General features: G+C 43.6%; 1 protein-coding gene across 2 annotated transcripts in view; it reads right to left on the bottom strand.

Annotated features, from left to right (window-relative positions):
* Positions 1 to 21,449, bottom strand: part of DIS3L2 (DIS3 like 3'-5' exoribonuclease 2) — a 183,218-nt gene that overhangs the window by 61,334 nt on the left and 100,435 nt on the right. For both annotated transcript variants that reach the window (XM_050307968.1, XM_050307969.1), the window contains exons 12-14: positions 12,862 to 12,974; positions 5,787 to 5,894; positions 1,047 to 1,280 (exon numbers count right to left, since the gene is read on the bottom strand). In XM_050307968.1, coding sequence (XP_050163925.1) covers positions 1,047 to 1,280; positions 5,787 to 5,894; positions 12,862 to 12,974 — 455 coding nt within the window. The remainder of the gene's footprint in view (positions 1 to 1,046; positions 1,281 to 5,786; positions 5,895 to 12,861; positions 12,975 to 21,449) is intronic.

The following is a 21,449-nucleotide window of genomic DNA, read 5'->3' as shown; positions in this document are numbered from 1 at the left end:
GACATGGGGAAAAGCACATTGTCCCCTCTTCATGGCAGCTTTGACAGAATAAGCCACATGGTCTGTCGGGGAAGGACACAGATTACAGGCACTTCTTGCTCCTGTTGCTCAGCAATGATTTCTCTAAAATTACACCTTTCCTGCAACTGGAGACAACAATGCAATGCTGAGTAAAATGGAAGAGTTACAACATATGTCTTACATACAACAGTCCTGTTTACACCTCTTACATAGCTTCGGTCTCAGCAATACCCTCATGTTGACTCACGCTCCTTTTGCAAAATGAAACAATAGAGCTTCCTTATGTTAAGAGATTATTTTGTCTCCTGCTCAGGAAGACCACAGGGTTCTACAAATTACTGGAACCTTCTATCCAAAAAAACTATCAGAAGCCACCTCAGAGCAGCTGAACATCATATGCAAAAGTATTTTTGCTGTGATAGCCTAAAACATCTGGATTTCCTTGTAAAATAGAAAGGACACATACCACAACTGATACAAGATTATTTAAATCACCCCAGACAGAAAACCTCCCCACTAGCATTTCTTTCCCTGAAACACACCCAACACATATAAGTATTATCTTAGATAACACTTAGCCATTTTCCCAGCACAGAGAACTGCTATGAAAGCTGTGGAAAACAAGAGTATTGCAAGCACAGAAATAAATGTGGAGGATGAGCCTCTCACAGCGAAATGTGCACTAAGGATATCTGAACTGCATGATAATGAACGACACTGTCCTGATTTGTTTCACTGTATGAATTACTTACCCAGTCCAGCAGGGTTTTAGGATTTTGAAAAATGTTGAAAGATGGACCACTCCTTAAAAAACAGGGATTTTTTCTTTTAATCCTACTTTACTTAGTGCTTTTGGTACATAATTTGGTGCCTCTCTTAAGAAGGCATTGGCACCCAAACCTGCCCTTCTAATCCAGCCTTAACTTTACCCTTTGATGTCTTGGACCGACTGGGAAATTCTTAGGGGGTACAAGGTAAAATTGCTTCAGTGGAGTGGGAGCCCCTTAAGGGCTGTACTAACTCACCTGGTCTAAGTGCAGGGCACCATCAGTGAAGCGCTGCTTGCGGAGGTTCTGGGCAATTCGATGCAGGTTCAGCACAGCTTCCTGGATCTCAGCTATTGAGTGCTGAGGTGAGACAGGGGGCAGTTCTTCAGGTGATAACACCTTCCCGGGGCTTTCAATCATAATCTGTGCATGCTCGTAGCTTAGCTTCACGCAGGAGCAGATGACTGTCCGCCCAAACCACTCATCAAGGATCTGCAAAATTGGAAAGTGTACATTGATCTGAGGACTCATTCTGCACAAAAGCTTGGGAAGTTGTACAAACACTGGAAGGAATGAAACCAGACCTCACCACTGCCTGTGATCTTCAAGTGAAGATCTTGTCCTACTGAGACCTTCGGGCCTTTTGCCCATACAGATTGTCTAGCGTCAAGTAACTTGTACATGCATGTAATATATAACAATATATTGTGCATATACATAGGGAACTGCTTGGATCTCCCTTCTTTACCTTATTTCCCTCCTTCATAGAGCCCAAAGAACTACAGCCAATTAGGACGTTGAAATCAGTCCACTGACTGAAAGGTTACCAGGTGCAGGAGTGGCAACAGCCAGATACCCACATGCCAATCTCCTACCTAAAACATGGCAGAATGAATTCCACCACTTCAATTAAAGTGTGGCCACCAGGGTACGAGGGGCTGGCCTTCAAATATGCTGTTCTCAAGAGTACTGGAAGAATCTCAGTGTATGACTTGCACTTACGAAAGTACCCGAGGAGGACTTTGGTGGGTCTGGAGGAGAGATGGAGAGTCACTGACCCCTTGTTTCTCTAATCATGTTTATGGTCCTAGGCCCATACTCAAGCCAGGAACCTTTCTGGGCTTCCAAACTACTTTGGAATCAAAAGGAAAATATTCTATAAATTGCTTATAAAGCTCTTTTATTTTAAATCAGAAGTTACTCAATTTTAAACTCCCCAACAGAATACCAATGTAGAAGTAGCAATTCAGAATTATGTCTTAAAAGGGAAAGGAAAATCTATTTTCAGCTGAGATATAGAAGAGAATTCAACAGCTCATCAAGCCAGTGAGAAAGCGCAGAAGGACACAGGCAGAAGGCTCTTCACAAAAGTCAAGAGCATTGGCATGAGGGCTCTGGAGAGAGATGCAGTCTGTGATAAACCATTCAAAGCACAAGTGCTCAGAGAATGATTGGAGAATTACAATTCTCCCTTAGCTACCCCTTCATCAGCACAACAGGACAAGGTAAATTCTGCAAGTGACGGTGTCCAGGGAGAACAGCCAGATCTCTGTGACAGCCTCATCAAGGACAAGGCTTCAGAAAGACAAACCCTCTGCTTAGCAGCAAAGGACTGATCCCCAAAATACACTTGCTGCCTCACAGAAGATATGTGCAGTATAACTCTGCAGATCAGAGCTCTGAAAGTCACAGGGCATTTAAGCTCATTTCTAATTCAAAAGTGTTCTAAGAGTGGAGATGCAGGAAGTGACATCTTGCAATGTAAAGTGCTCTGACCCTCAGCTCATGGCTAGTCTATGTGTGTCCCTTCCTCTATGACGAGGAGAAAGAAAGGAAGAGAAAGCCACAAAGCTGAACAGAGATGCTGCGACAGTGCTGGCAGCACCTGCACTGTGCTCTGCTGCACCCCATTAAATGTGGTTCAGCTTCTTGTGGTGATGGGGGATGCGTATCTGGCAGGTCAGTAACATCTGATGAAATCTGCTGGACCCAAGAAATCTGATATTAAGCAAACACAATCTCTGGTGTGGAAGAGGCTGCACTGCTCTTTAAATGATCCACGTCCTGAGCACAGCATGTGATGGCAGCCAGTGCTGCTCTGCTGAAACCCTCCCAACAACACAGCCTCTGGGGCTACAGGTCTCTCTGAGGGTGCGGCATAGCTGCGCAGGGGGCTGAGGTCTTTCTCCACACAAGGCAGTGTCTGTATCATGTCTTGGCGGACGACAACAGTTTTGAGCCTGGAAAACACAGGATGTTTGAGACTGAAGCAATTTTTCCTTGTCAGTGTTAGAAGGAACCAGCAGGGCTGTGCTTCAAACATCAGCAGGTAGTAACTTAAAAAGAAGAGTTGCATTGTTTGTTTTCAAATATCTTTCTGTTGACTGCATCCCAACAAGAACGTGCTATATCGTTCCTATAAACGCCCAGCTCTGCTTCAGAGGAACAGCACAGATGTAACAATACCGTTAACGCCTCTGCCCTTAGAAAGTCATTTCTGATACATCGTGTCACACTATCTCGCTGGAGTCCACGGAGCTATCTGGAGTGCTGCTCAGGCAACATTTTGTTACAGTCAATGAAAACTCGAAGAGAAAAACTTCAGAAGCCAAGAGCAACAGCAGTAAGAAAGTGCCTGTCTCCCAGAAAAGGCTAAACCTGGCATTATTTTTCTAAAAGAAAACAAGAAATAAAAATCCCAACAAGTTATCAATAGTTACATTCAAACGTGGAATCTGCGTGTCTTTTCCTTGTGAGCAGCATAAGCTTTAGACTTATTTGCTTTGGAACAGGAACAGTGGAATCTCGGAGCAGCTCTCACCTCTGGTAGTGCTGCTGGGCTCTGCCTTGAAGGCTCAGGGTTACAGTACTGCTGTGCACTTGGGGTGCAATGAAGTGCCCTTCAGCCTCTGAGGAAGGAGGGCCACAGAGATGGTGAAGGGCCTGGAGGGGAAGCCGTGTGAGGAGTGACTGAGGTCACTTGGTCTGTTCAGCCTGGAGAAGACGAGGCTGGAGGGAGACCTCCTTGCAGTCTACAATTTCCTCGTGAGGAGAAGAGGAGGGGCAGGCACTGATCTCTACTCTGTGGTGACCAGTGACAGAACCGAGGGAATGGCTTGACGTTGAGTCAGGGGAGGTTTAGGTTGGATATTAGAAAAAGGTTCTTCACCCAGAGGATGGCTGGGCACTGGAACAGGCTCCCCAAGGAAGAGGTCACAGCACCAAGGCTGACAGAGCTCAAGAAGCATTTGGATGACACTCTCAGGCACATGGTGTGACTCTTGGGGATGGTCCTGTGCAGGGTTAAGGGTTGGACTCGATGATCCTTGTGGTTCCCTTCCTACTCAGCATAATTCTGTGATTCTGTGAACGTCCTGTCCTCAGTGTCAGTGCTCTCACGGCTCTCCACCAACAGCTGAGGTTCAAGGGCTGTGTTGAGGCCTTTAACTCACCTCCCATTCACCCAGCAGAGCGTGGGGGAGCATGTGATCCTGTTTACACTGAGATATGGACATAGTAACACCTAGAAATACAAGCTCTTAAAAGAATGTCCCCCCTAGGCAAAAGCCCTACAAGCACTTTTCCTCTTGGAAGGAGTAAATTCTTCTCCAGCCTTTACCAGGTATTCACATCAAGTGACCTCAATTAAGACTGAAACCCTGAAAGTCCTTGTAGGAGTGGCCCTGTAGGAAAGTCCTTTGCAGGGATGGCCACAGGCAGCCTGCTCTCCCAGGGGCAGCATGGCCAAGGCCCAGACCACTGCTCCTCCAGAGATCCACTCCCTGAGCCAGCAGAAGGCACACGCTACATCTATTTTCTCACTGGTCAGACAGGGTTGGACTGAGCACTGTTTAAAACACAAATAATGGATATATTGCGTGGAACAAGAGAAAAGATGTAATTAAAGGCTCATTTTAATTAAGACTTGACTATTAGCTGTTCAAAGATGACTCAGAGTCAATAAAAAGCCCACCAGGAAGCTTCTATTAGAAGGTCTCATAAGTAATCACACTGTTCTTGTAGGAAGTGGAACGCTTTTCACAGCAGACATACAACCCACCTCAGTGCCAGAGCAGGGACTTGCTGCAGAAATATAGAATCAGGACTGCAACTCTATTTTGCTAAACCACAAAGTTAGATTCTGTATGCTTTAGAGCAGCTGGGACCATAACAAGGAAGTAAAGTTAAACTTTGTGAAAAATTACCAAATTGGTACAATAGTGTCTATAGAAAGAGTTGTGGTTAAAAAAAAAAAAATCACAAAAAGTGATCAGAGAGTGCTCTGGTAGTGCCAGTCTTTAGCCCTTCTTGGTTAGTTAGGGGACCCTGTGATCTCCAAAGAGGAGATTTTAGGGTTACAAAGAGTGTGGGAAAAGAACAGGGAGAGAAATGAAGACCTAGGGAGCGCAGGCAGGCAGCTGAGGGCAGCTCACTGCACCAACAGCTTCCACAACTGCTCCCTGGAAATAACACATGCAGAGGATGTAGCTGTGCCTTTGCTGAAGGGCTATCACGCTTTATTTGGACTGATGTAATTTGCAGCTCTGAAGAAGAATTAAATAGTCTGTTTACCAGAGGGACACAGAGGGATACTGCCCACATCCACCGCATTGCACAACTGCCTGTGAGCACAAGGCAGGGCTGGAGTCAGGGGGCACATCTTGTGCCACCCAAAGCATTAGCTTTGAATTGCTGCTGGAGGCAAGACATTAAATGGTTGGGTGACCTGGCAAGGGGTAGGACATTCTCTATTCCTGAGATTCAAAGAAATATTCCTCCTTTCTCCACTATGCTGAGAGATTACTCCAGTTGGAAATTCCACAGTGTATCATCAGCAAGACAGGATACAGGGCTAGTTCTACATCCTCCAGTATTGTTCACCTTTGCTATCCACCTGGGTGTTAAGGGATGTCATGTTTACCACTCTCTCTACAAGAGTAGGGGCTGGCCACCAAGGGAGAACAGATTAGCAGGATGACTGCCTGCTGCTTGAGGTACCTTGCCTTCCGGAGTCAACTTCCACATCACAGAGAAAGTCAGTCTATCTTGCATAGGATTGAGACTGCATAACTCCTCACAGAGCAGCCTGGGAAGCATTGGGATCACCTGGAAGAGAAGAGAGCCTCGATGAGACACAAGCTTTTAGTGTGGTCAAGCTTCCCTGACCAGTTGGTAAAGGGCAGGCTCAACAACACACAAAAGGAGAAAAAGCGTTACACAGTCAGAATCACATTCTCGGTGGCAGGAGTGGCTACATCACAGCTCTGGGATGCATCATCCCTGCCAGAGCTACATCACATGGAGAACAGCATGCTGGCATGGAACAAATAAGTAAATCAAATCCTCTGGAATGAGAGGAAGTCAGACATGACACCAACACTCACATCCCTCAATGAGACCAGAGGCAGCTGTCAGTCTCCAGCCTGGGAATCATTCCCAGTGCTCCCCTCCAAAGAATGGAGTAAGCATCCTGCAGCATCCTGCATCCTCGGTTATGCAAACACTTACTCTGCAGCTTTTAAGGTCACAAAGTTTGCTTTGTTTTCCGCTTATTTCCCACTGCTGCTTTGGCACTGGGAAGAATGAGGAAGGCTCAACACATCAGGAAACTTAATGTTGAAGAAACATGGTCCTGGCAGTCAGGAGCTGAAGAGCTTGGATTTGAGAACTGTGTTTCTTGCTTTGACACTGAATACCATGTAATCAGGCAAGTAATGCAAGCCTGCTCTCTGCAAAGCATAAATGAATCTTCTCTCATGCATCACAGGAGCCATGTTTGACTTCAATAAAGACTGAACCATGCTTTGCAGCACAGACAGGAATGTGTAGATGCTGGTGAGATAAACAAAAGTGCCTGTTTTATGACTATTGACCATGGTGCTTGCAAATGGAGAACAATTATTGCTTTATTATACTCAACTCTGTTTAACAAAATGTCAGTCAACATAAATTTCTGGCAGGATTTTTTAAACCATGTTCTAATTCCTTACAACTAATCAATATTTCTGCTGCTGAACACTGAATTACCAAACCATGAATTAGCCACCTCACTACACCAACAAAGCTAAAGCTTTTCAGCATATTCATGTTAGAGTAAACCTGAGCAGCCCCAAGTGTTTCTACCATTCCTGAGTTATTTCTCAAGTGAAGTCTGCAGTAAAGATAATCTTTAGCAGCTGTTTAACGAAGCAAACCTAATTATTAGAGTTTCACTTCTTATTTCCCTTCTCATTATTTACCTTTGTGAAGAAGCAGTAAATGCCCTCAAAAAACCACCACGTTATTCCTCTTGTTTATTTTGAGTGGCAACGTGGGCTGGTGCATTCCAGAAAAACAGAGAAAAATGCTCTACTTGGTTGCCATAAAATAATTTAGCTGTTTAATTTAGTTTCCGTTTTGACTGCTCTGAGTGCCAGCCTGTAAATATAGGACCAGCAGGAAGCTGACTGGCATACAAATCCCAGCTCTTCCAAACTCTGTGACACCCATTTAGTGATTTCAGAGATACCTGGATGCAGGGGAATAACTGCTCTTCAAAGAACAGTCTCAGATGTCCATATTCTCCTCAAGTGCACACACTTTATACTTACCTTTTGTTTTGAAGGAAAGACTCTTAAGATATTTAATCACATTTGTGGTTTGGCACCAGATGATGGCTATAAATCCATTCTAACTGCAGTGCATGCTAATGCCAAAAGGTTAACTGTACAGTCTGGGACTGTCAGGGAGTCACAACATGAATCAGCAGCCTTGGTTCAGCTGGAAGGTCACAAGGGCACAGCCTATGATAAGCTGTTTCCCGCAACACAAAGGCCATCAACTCTGTTATTCCAGTTGTGAACAGAACGTTAACAATACTGGTACATTCATAACTCACAGATCCAGTACGTGAGCTCAGCCACGCTGCCTGGGAGGACCCGCACCACAAGCTTATAAATTTAGCATAAGTGGTGCCAACCCACACCAGGAAGGAGAGAAAATAGCTTTACAGACTATCGGAAATCCCTGCCTGCCTAAGATCACCCATGACCACCATGAGACCCTGACGTTCAGGTCACAGTGAACAAAGTGCTAGTAATTTAATAAAAGCTCCCATGCCCTTTTCCACCCAAATTAAAAGCTGCTTTTCTCTCTCTCCTTAACTGTGTGATTGATCATCTGATAATAGTCTGTACTTATTGAATATTTCTGTGCCTTAGCATGCCCTCTTTCCCTTCACGCTTCCTGCAGCAATACCAGTCTGCTAGAAAAACACCTACATGAAACACGAAAGCCCATCCACGAAGAATAGCCCAAACTAAACAATGGGATGCCCGTTTTAAGTGTACTTGAGCAGGATTAATATCCAATTCAAGAGGCTATAATTCAATGGAAGGGCTTTCAATGATGTGAAACACAAGCAAAGCTTTAACTCAGATCGTAATTACAGCACTAAACACTCAACAAGCAATTAGCTGTAACAAATCTACTGTTAAATAGGGAAGCATCAACGTGCGCTACCCTTGTTTTACAGGAGAAAAACTTTGGGCAAAGTAACTTAACCTAAGCCATTGAGGAAGTCTCATGGGAGAATAAGAATGCAATCAACTTTTTCCTGGGCTCAGCAAACACATACATAGCATAATGCGACCTTGAACTGAAGGTATTTCAGTTTTATCTACCTTACTGAATTAAAAGAAACCTGTTTTCAACACCACGACAGCCCTGGCTGACTGCCTCTCCCTGCTTTAACATCACGATTCCTCTTCACCCTCTACATGGAGAATAACCCAACTGTCACAAGGCACAGAAGTTTAAGTTATAAAGACACATTTCCTTTTTCCTTAACACGATACGGTCACAGCCTGAAAGGATTCCTAGTAATTGCAAGCCCAGCATTTAACAAACAAAGATGTCACAATTGTGTTACACTCAGAGAGTAAGATGTTTCAGGAGAGATCCCAGGGGCTGCCCAGAGGAACTATGGCAACACGATTATCTCCATCTCTTTCTGACGGAGACACGGGATGAGAGGAGATTTCCTTAAGTACGTCTTTCATGTCCAGATTTGCAAAATATCAGAGTTGCGTAGCATCACCTCGAATAATCCAGAGGTTGCTCAGCATCTTTTAAATGCTTTGCCCTTCCCATGACTGTCTGCCAAGAGACAGTGGTGCCTGCCAGCTGCCCTGTGGAGTGCCACGGCACGCAGAAATCCAGCGGGCTGAAACGCTGCCGAGGGATAGCACCTCCAGTGTGAGGTGGTTTCCTTGGCAAATTGCTACATTGGGGATCACATCAATTCAGCTCGGTTTTACTGCAGGTGGAAATAAAGTGACCTGGGCTTATACAGGGATCATAAACCTGGGATAAGGGGTCTATAAATGTAGCTGAATCTAGAAAGGCAGTTGGAGAGGATCAGCAGCGCTAGGTAAAAGAATTTTAGAACGTAAAAAAGGACCTACACCCCCCAGGAAGTCCTTTCTAATGAATGTGTCATAGAAACCAGGGCTGAAGAAAGGCTTGGGTGGTGGGAGCTTGTCTGGTTTTCATCCCCCTCTATCAGTCAGACTAATAAAAGACATCATCTCTCTCCATAAGCCTAACAAGGCTCAAGAGATACCGGAAAGGGCTCTTCTTTGAGTGAAAGGCTGATATCCACTATGCTGGCAGATGCAGGTCTGCATTTCAAATAAAACCACAGACAGAGGATTTCTCTCTTCCTATTTCCAAGTCCTACACACAAAATCTTCAGCACTACCCTGGAGACTCAGTGTTCCAGCAGTGCCTGATGGCCATTCTCTCCACGGATAGTCCCACATCCCAGCTAAAGCACTGGAAAACCAAACTGAGAGAAGGCACTGCTGGGGCTGGGGAGGTTCCTACACTTGATCATCCCAGCATTGTAAAATAGACAGACCTCTGACCATGGCTGGTCACACTGCTTAGCAGCTGGTTCCTCTGCATGGGAAGATCTAACCTCCTGATTGTGAGAGCCCTTGGGTTTGCTTCATTTAATCACTTCGACAAATAAAGTGCTTCCAGAAACCAAATGCCGAGTTTCCAGTCTCAGACTCATTCCTAAAGAGCTGCGCAGTGGGAGGGAGCACAGGCATGCTGAGATGATAAAAGTTCTGATAAAACCAGAAACAGCTGCTGCAGCCAGGACTGACTCTTTGGCCAGGTTCGGAGCAGGTTATCCAAGAGTGGCTCCCACCAATGGACTCATTGTAGCAGCTTTGCAAAGAACAGAAGGGGAAAACTGGCCAGTCAACCAAAGGGAAAAGGGAACAAACGCTGGAAGAATAACCCCTTATCCTCACAAAGTTACACGAACAATTTTACTCTCTTCAAACAACTCCATTCTGCTGGCATCCTGCTTTGGTTGCCCACTTGTTCTTCTTTCAGGTTGGTTATGACCACTGCTGACTCCCAGGGTGATTCCTTCTCCCAACATCCACCTGATGGGAAGGGATTGTATTAATCAAGAGTTTCCATCAGCTGCTCTCCCCAGAGTGGGAGGAGGATGCTGAAGTCCAGCAGTGGAGTGGGTTCAGCAAGTCTCTTGCTTATACACTAAAAGACACTCAAAGGAAACAGGCAATTTGTTTATGAGCCAAGATTTCTGCTCAGAAGTTGTATCAACACTTCCATGAATTCAGATTTTGAGCAACTCTTTGTTACTCAGCCTGAGATTATCAAAATATCAACACCCTGACAACCTGCTGGTGTCAAAAGTGAATGTCTTGAAGTCCTTGGACTCAACATGAAGACAGGCTTACAGTTCCGATCTTTGATCTCCAGTGTAAAATAGGACCAGTAAAATATTATAGGGATTTATGGCTGACCTCTCACTTTAGCTGCTTCACACCTAAAATAACAGTAGAAGATGTGCCAAAAAAGAGGAAACTGTTTAAGTTTTCTTGCTTCTTAAAACCTGATACATTCTTATTTCAAAAACTTTTGACTTTTATTAAAAAGACCACTAGCAATTACACAATAACTCCCCTTTTGGATACATGGTTCAGGAAAATTAAATATGTGGCTTTGTTTAACTTTTTGGGAGGATTAGCGTGGTGCTCTAACCTCTCGCAGAATCACAGCTGTCTCAGGAAACAGTTCCATCAAAGGAAAGCATATTTTCTACAAGAGTCATGCTACCATCTTGTTTCAGACAGCCTGGCTGCTTTCCTTTGCCCATCCCCTAGCTCCTTTTCATCTCTTGCAACTAAAATATTGACAATTTCATCATCTAACACAATTTACTTTTTTAAAATATATTTTCTGCAGGGCAGAAGTGTGGGTGAAACATTTATCCTGACTGGTAGGCCAAGGAGTTGAAGAGTAATTGAAGATTAGGGGCAACAGGTAACTTATGTTGGCATCACACAGGACTGACTGGCAGTGCTAGGGGGAAAAGGTGCTTTGAAAAGAAATTGAATTAGCTTTTGCATTCAACTGGATTTTTATGAAAAATGTCTCCTTCCTTTATAAAAATCTTCCTTCTCCTTTTAAAAAAGAACCAAATGCCTTCAAACCACAGTATTTTGACTTGGAAATACTGCCACAACATCCTCCTGGATTACAGCTTTGCTGCCCTCAGTGACATCCCCCCCTTGGTCAGCCCACATCTCCCACAGTGCTACAGCCATCGAGTCATCCATCAGAGGGGCAAGCAGAGCACAGCAGAAGGAAAGGGTCTATCACAGGAGAGACTACAGGATTGGGAAGACTGGTGCCAGAACTGCTGTTTCCATGAGATATGCATTGCTTCCCACTCCTGGAGAACAGCAAGTCACTGGGAACTGGGGTCTTCCAGTGCACGGCACCCATGTGGTGTTGGTGTCACTACCACCAATCCAGCTGGGACACTCTGGCATTGCTGCCATGGCTCTTCCACAGGGAGCTGGAATCCACCAGACCCATTGAGGCCCCCTAAAGCTGTGCCTTGCTGTTTCTACCCAAAGAAAGTTACAGAACAGATATTAAAGGTTAATGGCTTGATATCAAACCACTAATTTGATTTCACTAATGTAACATAAATCATTTTATCATCTGGAAAGTGTGGAGAGGACACAGGAAGCTACTGGAATAAGGATCATTACAAAACCCTCCCCAGATAACAACCCTGAAAACAACTAGGAAGGGAAGGGAAGAATCACTCCTAACCTAAGTAGCAAGTAGGATATGTTTATTTATTACAGAAAACATCCTGTCATCCTGGAAGAGGCTGTGGACAAAAGGACTTCAGCCTGACAGAATGGAAGTGTGAGCACAGGCAAATTAATCTGCTTCAACACTCCTCCTCATGCAGCTGATGACTCAAGCCTACACAGGACACTGACAGCCAAGTTCTCTAGCTTCCCTGCAAGCATGGTGCCCATGGTATCTGATGAGCTACGAAGCGTTTCTGCTCATTCAACTGAAAAGGAGACAGTCACAGACAAAACCTACATGTTTCCTTTCCAAGTGTTAAACTTGAACCTGTTCATTTTTCAAGTTTAGACAACAACATTAAACTTGAGTCTAACATTTAATTCTGATATGCTGAAATCCGTATTATTTCAAATATCTTTTCATTGTGTGATGAAGGAACACCATTCCCCACTATTTGTGATAGCCAGATAAAATAAGAGTGTAAGCCTTCTGTTTTACCTCAAGATGTTTGTTTGTTAGGGTGTTTTACACTCTACTCTGCCATGCATCCATCTGTGGGAGGGATGAGCTGTGCTACTGCACCAAACTCTCCACCACATCTGCCCATTTCAAGCTCCCAACAGCAAAGCAGAGGAGCCAGCTTGGGGCTGTCACGCTTGGCTCAGGTCAGCACTGAGCTGGTGACCCCTGGCAAATGTGGGTCTCTGATCACAGGCACAGGGTCACAAACTGCTCCACTCCCTGCTCTCCCCATTAACTCCAAGGTGGTCAGCAGCCACGTTAGCTCTTGTGTTTGCATCAGCTTGCTCATTTTTGTAGGTTTCCTGCAATAACAGCCAGATTTAGATCGTGAGCATCTGGCAACAAACCTTGAAAATTAATTTATGGTAAATGTAAGACACAGCCACAAGACAAAAACAGGAGAAGCTGTCCTTACCTTCTGCACTAGGTAGACACTCGTCGCCCTTTCGCTTGCCACTTTATCCAGTTCTGTTTCTTCCAGTACAAAGTAGCTCACGTCCGCGATGTGAACTCCCACTTCCAAGTTCCCTGGAATTGCACAAAGAAGTCAGTAGGCTGTGGGTAGACATAAACCGCTGACATATTTAACTCTAACTCTTCTCCCCTTCTCCCCAGTGCCAACTTTTTGCCTTATGCTGATATCTCACAAAAATGATGCGTCTTTCTATCTCTTCCATCTGAGATTAAAACTGTGGTCTCTCAGGACACTACCAAATTCACAACCAGTGTGGCTACAGCATACGAGGGAATACACATACAAGTGAATCCTTAAGCACACTGGTGGGAATGTGAAAACCCTTAAAAACCATGTGGATAAGTCCTTCCAGTTAGGAGCTTATAATAGCGAGCTCAGTCCTCATCCCTTTGCTGTCAGACAATGGTATGCAAGAAAAATGGGACCCCACCTTACAAGCACACAGGCAACGCAGGATCCCATTTCCCAGGTATGGAGCAGTTGGTCACATATGCTTTTGGGTTCTTAGAGCTGCACTTATTTCCACTTCAAGCTGGCTGAGCCCGAATTGCTGCTGGGGACCTGGGAAGTCTTCAGTGGCTTTGGATCAGGCTATGCACAAGTGCAGCTTTCCAACAACGAACTATTCCCACTATTATCCTGCCTTCCCTTCAGATTTGGCTCTTTATCCTTTAATTAGAGTCCAGTCTAGAAGTATCTTAATTCAAAAGTTAGGCTAGAGAGCAGTACTACTGAGGTTTATCATGAGGTTTTGGCAGTAATTCGGATTTGGAAGTAGTGATCATCCTCAGCTTTGGAAGTAATTAGTAGCTCGGTCCAAGAAATTCTGGTTTGCTAATCCTCAAAGCAGCCTATTGACCTTTGTTTTCTCTGGAAGAACTAGGCTAGATTTGAGGTGCTTATTTGTAGAATACTTCTAAGTGCAGCGGGTTCCTAATTATAACATTTGGTTCTTTAGAGGAATTCACTAACCTCTGGGTATCTATAAATATTTTTTCTTTCCTTAATTTTTTTAAAGAGACAAAGTAATAAGATCCCACAGTGGTGTCAATCCTGTTTATTTATACACCTCACAAGGAACATTATCAAAGCCCTTCTCTGGAATGTCACGTTTTTCAAGGAAGAATGCTTTGTTGCTGTTGTCATTAAGCAGTACATCTGCCCGTGTGCCCTTCTGATGGCTAATGATGCAGGATTTCAGCAGAGTGGGATAGGAAATGTGTACAGGTAAAGAGGAAGTGTGAGCAGGATCAAGCTCATATTAGGAGAGGCACCCAGCCCACTGTATCCAGCTGGGAGCTCAGGGAAGTGCGCACTAGCCCACCCTGCACAGCTGCTTGAATTGCTAACGATTTTAACTTTATTAAGCTATGTTTGCACAGCACTGTGAGTACATAAAGTGTCATCTTGCTTTTTGAGTGGCTTCTGTACACTCTGACAGAGCACAGATGTAAAGGCAGCAGAAACACACTTGGAAAACGGGAGCGCTGGGGTTTGGATCTGCCCACGTAACCTCCAGTCACTGGAAGGTCCTGCAGAGAGCAAATACGATGGCAGCAGGGAGAGAGGGCAATAATCCCATCACACACCAAGGGACAAATTCCACCACTCGTTAGGAAGCTGGGAGCAAAGACTGCAGATTAAATGGTTCACCTCAGAAAACTGCCTACAGCTGTGTTGTGATATTATCACATGCCTTGAAAGCTGCTCTACATGGATTAGGCATCCAAGCCTGAAACTACTTAGACAGTAAGTCTTAGACCAACAGTTCAACCAACAGGTTTAATATTACACACACTCAAAGCCAACACACTCAGAAGGTAAAAAAATATTGAACACTTTGAAGTCAATATTGTAATGTATTGACCCTGCAGGCAAATATTGACTAAAGGAAAAGGAGAGGGGGTCATTACATCATGCCTTTAATCGTACTTTAATTCAATATGTGCACTGTTACATACATGAACTTTTTGTCCTCAATAGAAAATCGACAAACCAAGAAAGATCTCATTGCATGAGATAATAAAACATGGAGTCAGCCAACAAAAACACACTGAGCGGAGTTAAATTTCATTCAGGTTTCCCACCAGAGCTTCTAAGAGCTGGGGTCAGCACGAGCCCCTTGCTTTTGAACTTTTAATGGAAATTCTATCTAAATATTTTCTTACATACATTGACATAATGCAAACTGGCAGCTCTTGCATTTATCTTGCTCAAGTATGAATCACCCTATCTCCCTCACCCCCAAAATATTCAGACCAAGAGAACTTGAAGATACAGCACATTGATCAACCAATCTGATTTCTCTCAAATCACTGCTTTTGAATGTGCTAGACAAAATATCAGCCTAAGCCTGCAAAGAAATACCTGCCTGCTGGTTTATTTGCTAATTAAAATGAGAGAGCTTTGCAGATAGAGAAATACTATTCACTATGATTCTCTTCCAGGTCCACAAACTGTTTTTCTAGTCTCATTAATTTTTATGACAAAGTCACAAAAGAAACATGTCACATTGTAAGTCTAGTGTTATGTCCCCAAAAAAAAGAAAATGTGCCCTGAATGAAAGGAAAAGAGAGTTAAACCTGAACTCTTATTGAAAAAGTATTCTCAGAGAGAGCAGAGAAAAGGGACACCATAAGGACCACCTTCAACAGGCTACTACAAATGGTCTACTCCACATTAATTTTGATGAAAAAATCTACTTTTCCTAGCAAATTGAGGTTTCCAACCTTGCCATGTAGCTCTCCATCATGATAGATGTTTATACCCTAAATTTCTTAGAGAAACAAGTACTTTACAAACCACAGACTTGCTTCATCCCAAATTCTCTTACAGAAGAGCAGAAGCTGCACAACAACCCCTAAAGCTAGGTATACACTACCAGTTTAAGGTTTGGGGGTTTTTTAAAGGAATTTACAAAAGAATGTACAGGAGATTAAGCCAGACACTTCATACAGTGCTATTAAAGCAAGAGCTGCGGGAAGCATCTATTGCAATGAAAAATGCTGAAGGCACTTGGATGGCTTCTCTCACGCAGGATCTCTGGGACTTTTTCATTTCACATCATTTCATCTGAAAGTGGGTGCAAAACTGTCACGCCATTCAAACTCTACCACTACAAAGCTGCTCCTGGGAGATGTTTAGCAACAAGGAATGCAGTTTAGAATCAAGCAACGTGTGTTTTGTTAACCAGCTGAACCCTATTAGCTCCTCTCTGCAACTACAGAGATGCGGTGACAGAGATGGATGGGAGACAAGAGCATTGTTTGAAATTACACCATAGCATTGCAAAAACCAGTAATGAGGCCCTTTGCAATGGGGAGCTCTCCCCCAAGGTCTGCAAGTAGAAATAGGAAAAGGTTTGGGCACCAAGCCACCAAAACTCCCCTTGGGAGCTGGGAAAGGCAGGTCTCCCCCAGCACAATGCCGCACCAGGCACACAGCTGTTTTGGAGAAGGTTTGGCTCCTTGATCTGAGAATTTGGTTTGTTTGAACCCATTCCAAAACCTCATATGATGCTAAAATCAAAGAAGAGTGGTGGCACCTTGCAGAAGAACAAAAAACAAGCTGTTCCTTTTTTTTTTTTTTTTTACTGATGATCTCACTCTCTATGACAAAACAGTTCAGAGAACTTCTTTTCTTCTTTATTGAGGAAAATTATAAACAAAAAGGATTAGCAAGAAAGAGCTGGAAGAGAAGGAAAAGGTATTTCCAGGCTGTAAATGCTTCATAAAAACTACCAACCCAGCAAGTCACGTCATTTGCCCCAGGAATTAGAAAGCTGAGTTGAATGCATTTGAACAGTAGGTGAGGGAACACACCTTCAGCAAATCCCTCTTCCCCATCTTCAGCAATCCTACTCAGTCATAGCACAAATCCAGAGACAGACCAGGTAAGTTCACTTCATACCTTAGCATATGTGAATTTTAGGACCATGTAAATTAAAAAGGCAGCTCTTCAAGGATAAAACATCACAAGGTAATTCTCTACCATGCAGACACACACTCCTTTATCTCCATCTCACCTTCAAGTATCATCATTCTCAGGAGGGAAGACAAACATGAGCAAATGTGTTAAGTCGACTTAAAATTGAATATCAGGGTTTTTGTATTAACCTGTATTTCTCATAGTGTCTTTACCCCTCAGTGAGATACAGAAGAGTTCAAAGCAGATATAAAGTGTTTGCTCCAGCCAGAAAAGAGCCAACTACCCAGTTGACTGCTGCCAGCGGTTCAAGGCAGTCAGCTGTTGCCTGTTCCCTGGTTAGACCAAACTCTTGCAGCGAATAATTACAGCTCTTTCCCATTCCCCTGCCCTGGGGTATCATGCTGCTGCTCTTAGCTGCAAAGCAGTATTTAGCACCTTGCAAAAATATGAAAAGCTTGCATAAAGAGAGAGAAATGAGGCCTTTAACCTATGTGCACATTATGTTGCTATTGGCAGTTCCAGAGAAGAGCATGGGTCTCATCAAGGCTGAGGTTCTCACATGTGACCCTGGCAAACAGGAGAGGACAGTGTCTGCCATGGAGCATCCCAGTTACAGAAGGGACAGCCTGAGGGGCTGCAGACCATAATAGGGGTAGACACAAAACAAATGTAAGTTGCAGGAAGGCAGAAAATAGCACCAAGACTTGGGGAAGCTGCTGGAACCAGGCAGGGGCCACCAAAGATGTTTAACACACACTCTCAGAGGAAGGATCTAATCCAAACCCAAGTATTTCTCCTTCTCTTTGGCATGTGGACGTACATCTACAACTCAAGGGTTACAGAAGTGACCATCTTGGGATAAAGAGAACAAATTAGAGAGAGAAAAGAGCAAGACTGACTGGGAGAAAAGAGCAGGTGGGAAAGCAAAGGAAATGCAAGACAGAGAAGAGGAGGAGAAGAGTTTATTAATAAATAAAACTGGAACCGCAGAAAGAGTGAGTTATTTGTCTGCTCTGGAGCCTGAAGACAAAGGTGGGTGGCTTTAACTCTCATCTGAGGTTACTTTTCCACCACAGGAAGCCAAGCTGTTGTTCAGAAAATCAGTATGTTTTACTTATTTTAAAATAACACAGAAAACATTTAAATTTTACTTGCGTGCCCTATGGCCATTTTGCTTTTTGAAAGCACAGTGCAACTGAGCATAAATCCCTTAACTTGTTTACCAAGAAACCAAATTTTTTAAATTATCACATGATGGTCCTTTAGCCAACTGAAATGCAACTAATTACACCTTTTTTTTAAAGCAAGTAATAGGGTTTTTTCCTTCTCTAAAGGTCTCTTCCTTGACATAACCTCACAAAAAGACTCTGGCAGAAGGATCAGAGTCCTGTATCTCAAGAGAATGGGACAAGTCCCTGGGGCACAGAGCAGCAAGTTTTCCATCCAAGCATAAATATGACTTGAGTATATGTTGCAATAATTTCAAAAGAGGAAAAACTGTCTGCCCAAGCAAACAACAAGCACTTCTGAAGGGTAACAATCCAGACAATACTACATACTACCAAAGCCCTCTGCAAGGGGTTTGCATGAAAAATGTCCCACAGAAATAGCCCCCTTCACCCACCAGCCACAGAGAGACTTTGACACCATCAGGAACAACCTGGACAAGGTTTCAGGGAATTTAAACTCTTCTCTGAATTATGTTTAGTCACTTTTGGGGGGGATTGTAGCACCTGAAGATGTGACCATGGTCAGGCCCTCAGCATCCACAGAGCAAAGAGGGAGGGAGCCAGCACACGCAGCATTGTCAGCACAATCACTCCAAGTGCCTGCACCAGACTGCACAAGGGCTGGCTGGGTGTGGGCTTTTGCTTTCTTTCTCAAATCACATTTAAAACCTTCAACCTTCACATTTACATCCCTTCCTTCAGGAGCTGGGCTGATGGAAAGACAATAAAAGCTGTGACTTTTCTCATTTAACTGCTGAAACCCAGGAGGTGGGAGATGGACCAAATCCTCAACAACAGCAGAACCGAGATTGGCCCCAGTTGTTTCAACCTAAGAAACAGCATAAGATCACAGGAGAAGGGAAAAAAATAAAAATAAAACCATCTTAAAAAAGTTAACTTTTCCCATACTGAAAGTCTTAGCACTTCATTGACTTCTGGAAGTACGTGAGAAACCACTGATAGGAATGGTGACATTGCAAAGTGATGTTTGTAGCTGTCCTAAGAGAATCAGAAAACATTCAGAGTGTTTTACAAAAATAAAGCATAACAGGTTTTTCTTTTTTTATTTTTTTTCTTCAAGTTAAAAGGTCATTGTGGAACATCAATGAGTCTGAAATTCAGGATAACTTCTAGCTGCTTAGTAGTGGCTTTTAAAGCACTGTTTTACTCCAGTCTCAACTATGCTGACCTTTGGCTATTTTATCCTTTGCATCAACTGAATGTTAGAGACAACTACAATTTTACAAACCAGTTTGGGAATGGCTCTATGTGAGGTCCAAACCTCACCTGTTCATTAAGTGCAATGAAGGGCAAGTGAAGATGAAAAGCAGAAATATCTTCTAGAGTTTTCCATGAGCCATCAGCAGTTCTTTCAATAGTTTCTGAATTATGAGGAGACTTTATCTATTAATAAATTAAATGTCTTTCATGCAAATTGCATAAAATTTTTGTCTGCATCAGCTAATAAATTCGGCAACATCCTAAAACCACTTAATAGAATTTAAAAGCCACCTTTTGTACCTCAAAACAAAGTCAGGACACCTCCATAAGATGGCATTTCATGCGCCATGCATTACAGAGCCCTGAGTTTTATACACAAACCAGCACAAACCCAATCAGTTAAGCACTGTTTCAAACACTTTGGTTAGGCTTAGCCCCTGCAAGGAAGGTGCTCCCCCACTCCTGAGGAGTATGCTCAGAGATGCCTCTTGGTCAGCACAAGGCATTCCCAGGCTCTCAGGAGAGTAGGAAGGTCAATCCTCCCACAGGAACACGGGACAGATCTTTGTGCTGGTGGTGTTCTCCCAGCTTCCAGTTTCCATGACCTGGAAACATCTAAGCTGGTGCCAATCACAAGTCAGGTCTCCAGACCTCACAGATCATACTGTGTCACTGAGGCAGAGAAACATAACACGTTTCCTTTCCTGTGGGACGCCAGTGAACCCACATCAGCTTTTCATCACCTTGTGACAGAAAATGCTGCCATCCAGAAGGCACCTACTACCTACACCTTTCCTGAAAACTACCTTAAAACCTAATGCAGTAACTCTGCAGAAGAATGAAAGAGCTCTTCTGTGTAAGTGGCATCACTGCACCATTAAGTTGGATACTTACACAAAGAAGGAATTCTCCCAAGGGAAAACCACTAAATACTCAGGACAGAATTCACACAGCATGTACAAGATAAAACATTTAATTGCAGATTGAAGGACATGGGTAACGATATCCAACAGAATAATCACACTGAATACAGATTTTTTCACACTGCTGAGCAAGATGCAAGCAGAAAAATACAGATAAAAGTGAAGCATGAGTATTTGAATAGATGAAGTCAGGCCAGAGCACAGAGCAGTTGGGGACAAACAGTATAATGATGGAAAACAGAGAGAATGTGGCATTTCTTTGATGTATCAAAGGTGTCCACTGAAAAACTGAGCCCAGACAGAGTGGTTCCTTATGCACAATGACTGTGTCCCACCTCCTGCCCATGCAGGTTCTCTCCCCATTCCTGTGCTGGTCCCTACTAACTCTGCAGAGGGTCACAGGAGAGCTGGTTTCCTCTGTGCTTGCACAAGTGCCTAACAGACCTTGTGAGCTGCCAAAATAGCAAGTTCCAGCTGGAGGTTTTGCAAATTGTATTGATTTCTTTGCAAGATTCAAGTGTAATGAGCAACACGAAGAGGAGTTACAAATCTCAAATATATCAGATTTATCCACTGAATTCCAGTACTTGTTATTTGGTCATCTCTGAGAGAACCTCTAGATGACTACTTATGACTTAGACCCAACACGAATCTTAGCTATGTAGTCTATCCCAAGCACTTGGAAGACAGACCTTGAACCCTTCATTGAGTCAAGATGTCAAGCAGGACACCAAGGCAATGACTGTGCTGCTGTGACTCGGATTTCTGGCTCAGAAAGCACTCTCTGTTGATGGGGAGGAGTTACCAAGGCAGACTGTGCTTAGCTCTTTCAAGCAATCTCTTAACAGTGAGGCTTTCAGCCAATGTGATGGAAGTAAAAGGACAATTTCTGGTATTCCTGCCATTAATTACTTTTATCATTATTCCAAGACCAACTCAAGAGGCTAACTCTATCAGAAAATCAGCAGACTTTGAATTTAAAGAGATGGGAAGTGACACCCAGCAACTTTCAAGATGAATTACAATAATTTTGGGTGTAGGATGTCATCCTGTTCCTGAAATGAAGGTTTACAGTGGGGAGGGACCAGCCTCTCTCCACTGCTAGGTCAGTCCCTTCTGTGATATCTCTACTGTACACAGCAATCCAAGGCTGCTTGAGCACTCCCGGGCATTCAAAGAGACCTTGGGATTTAGTCCTAGGCCAAACACACACAATGTCCTTCCGTGG

The sequence above is a fragment of the Myiozetetes cayanensis genome, unplaced genomic scaffold, assembly GCF_022539395.1.
Source record: "Myiozetetes cayanensis isolate MyiCay16 unplaced genomic scaffold, myiCay2020 scf13, whole genome shotgun sequence".
NCBI lineage: Eukaryota > Metazoa > Chordata > Aves > Passeriformes > Tyrannidae > Myiozetetes > Myiozetetes cayanensis.
The sequence above is the reverse complement of the archived record's forward strand: the minus strand, read 5'-3'. Positions and strand labels throughout refer to the sequence as shown.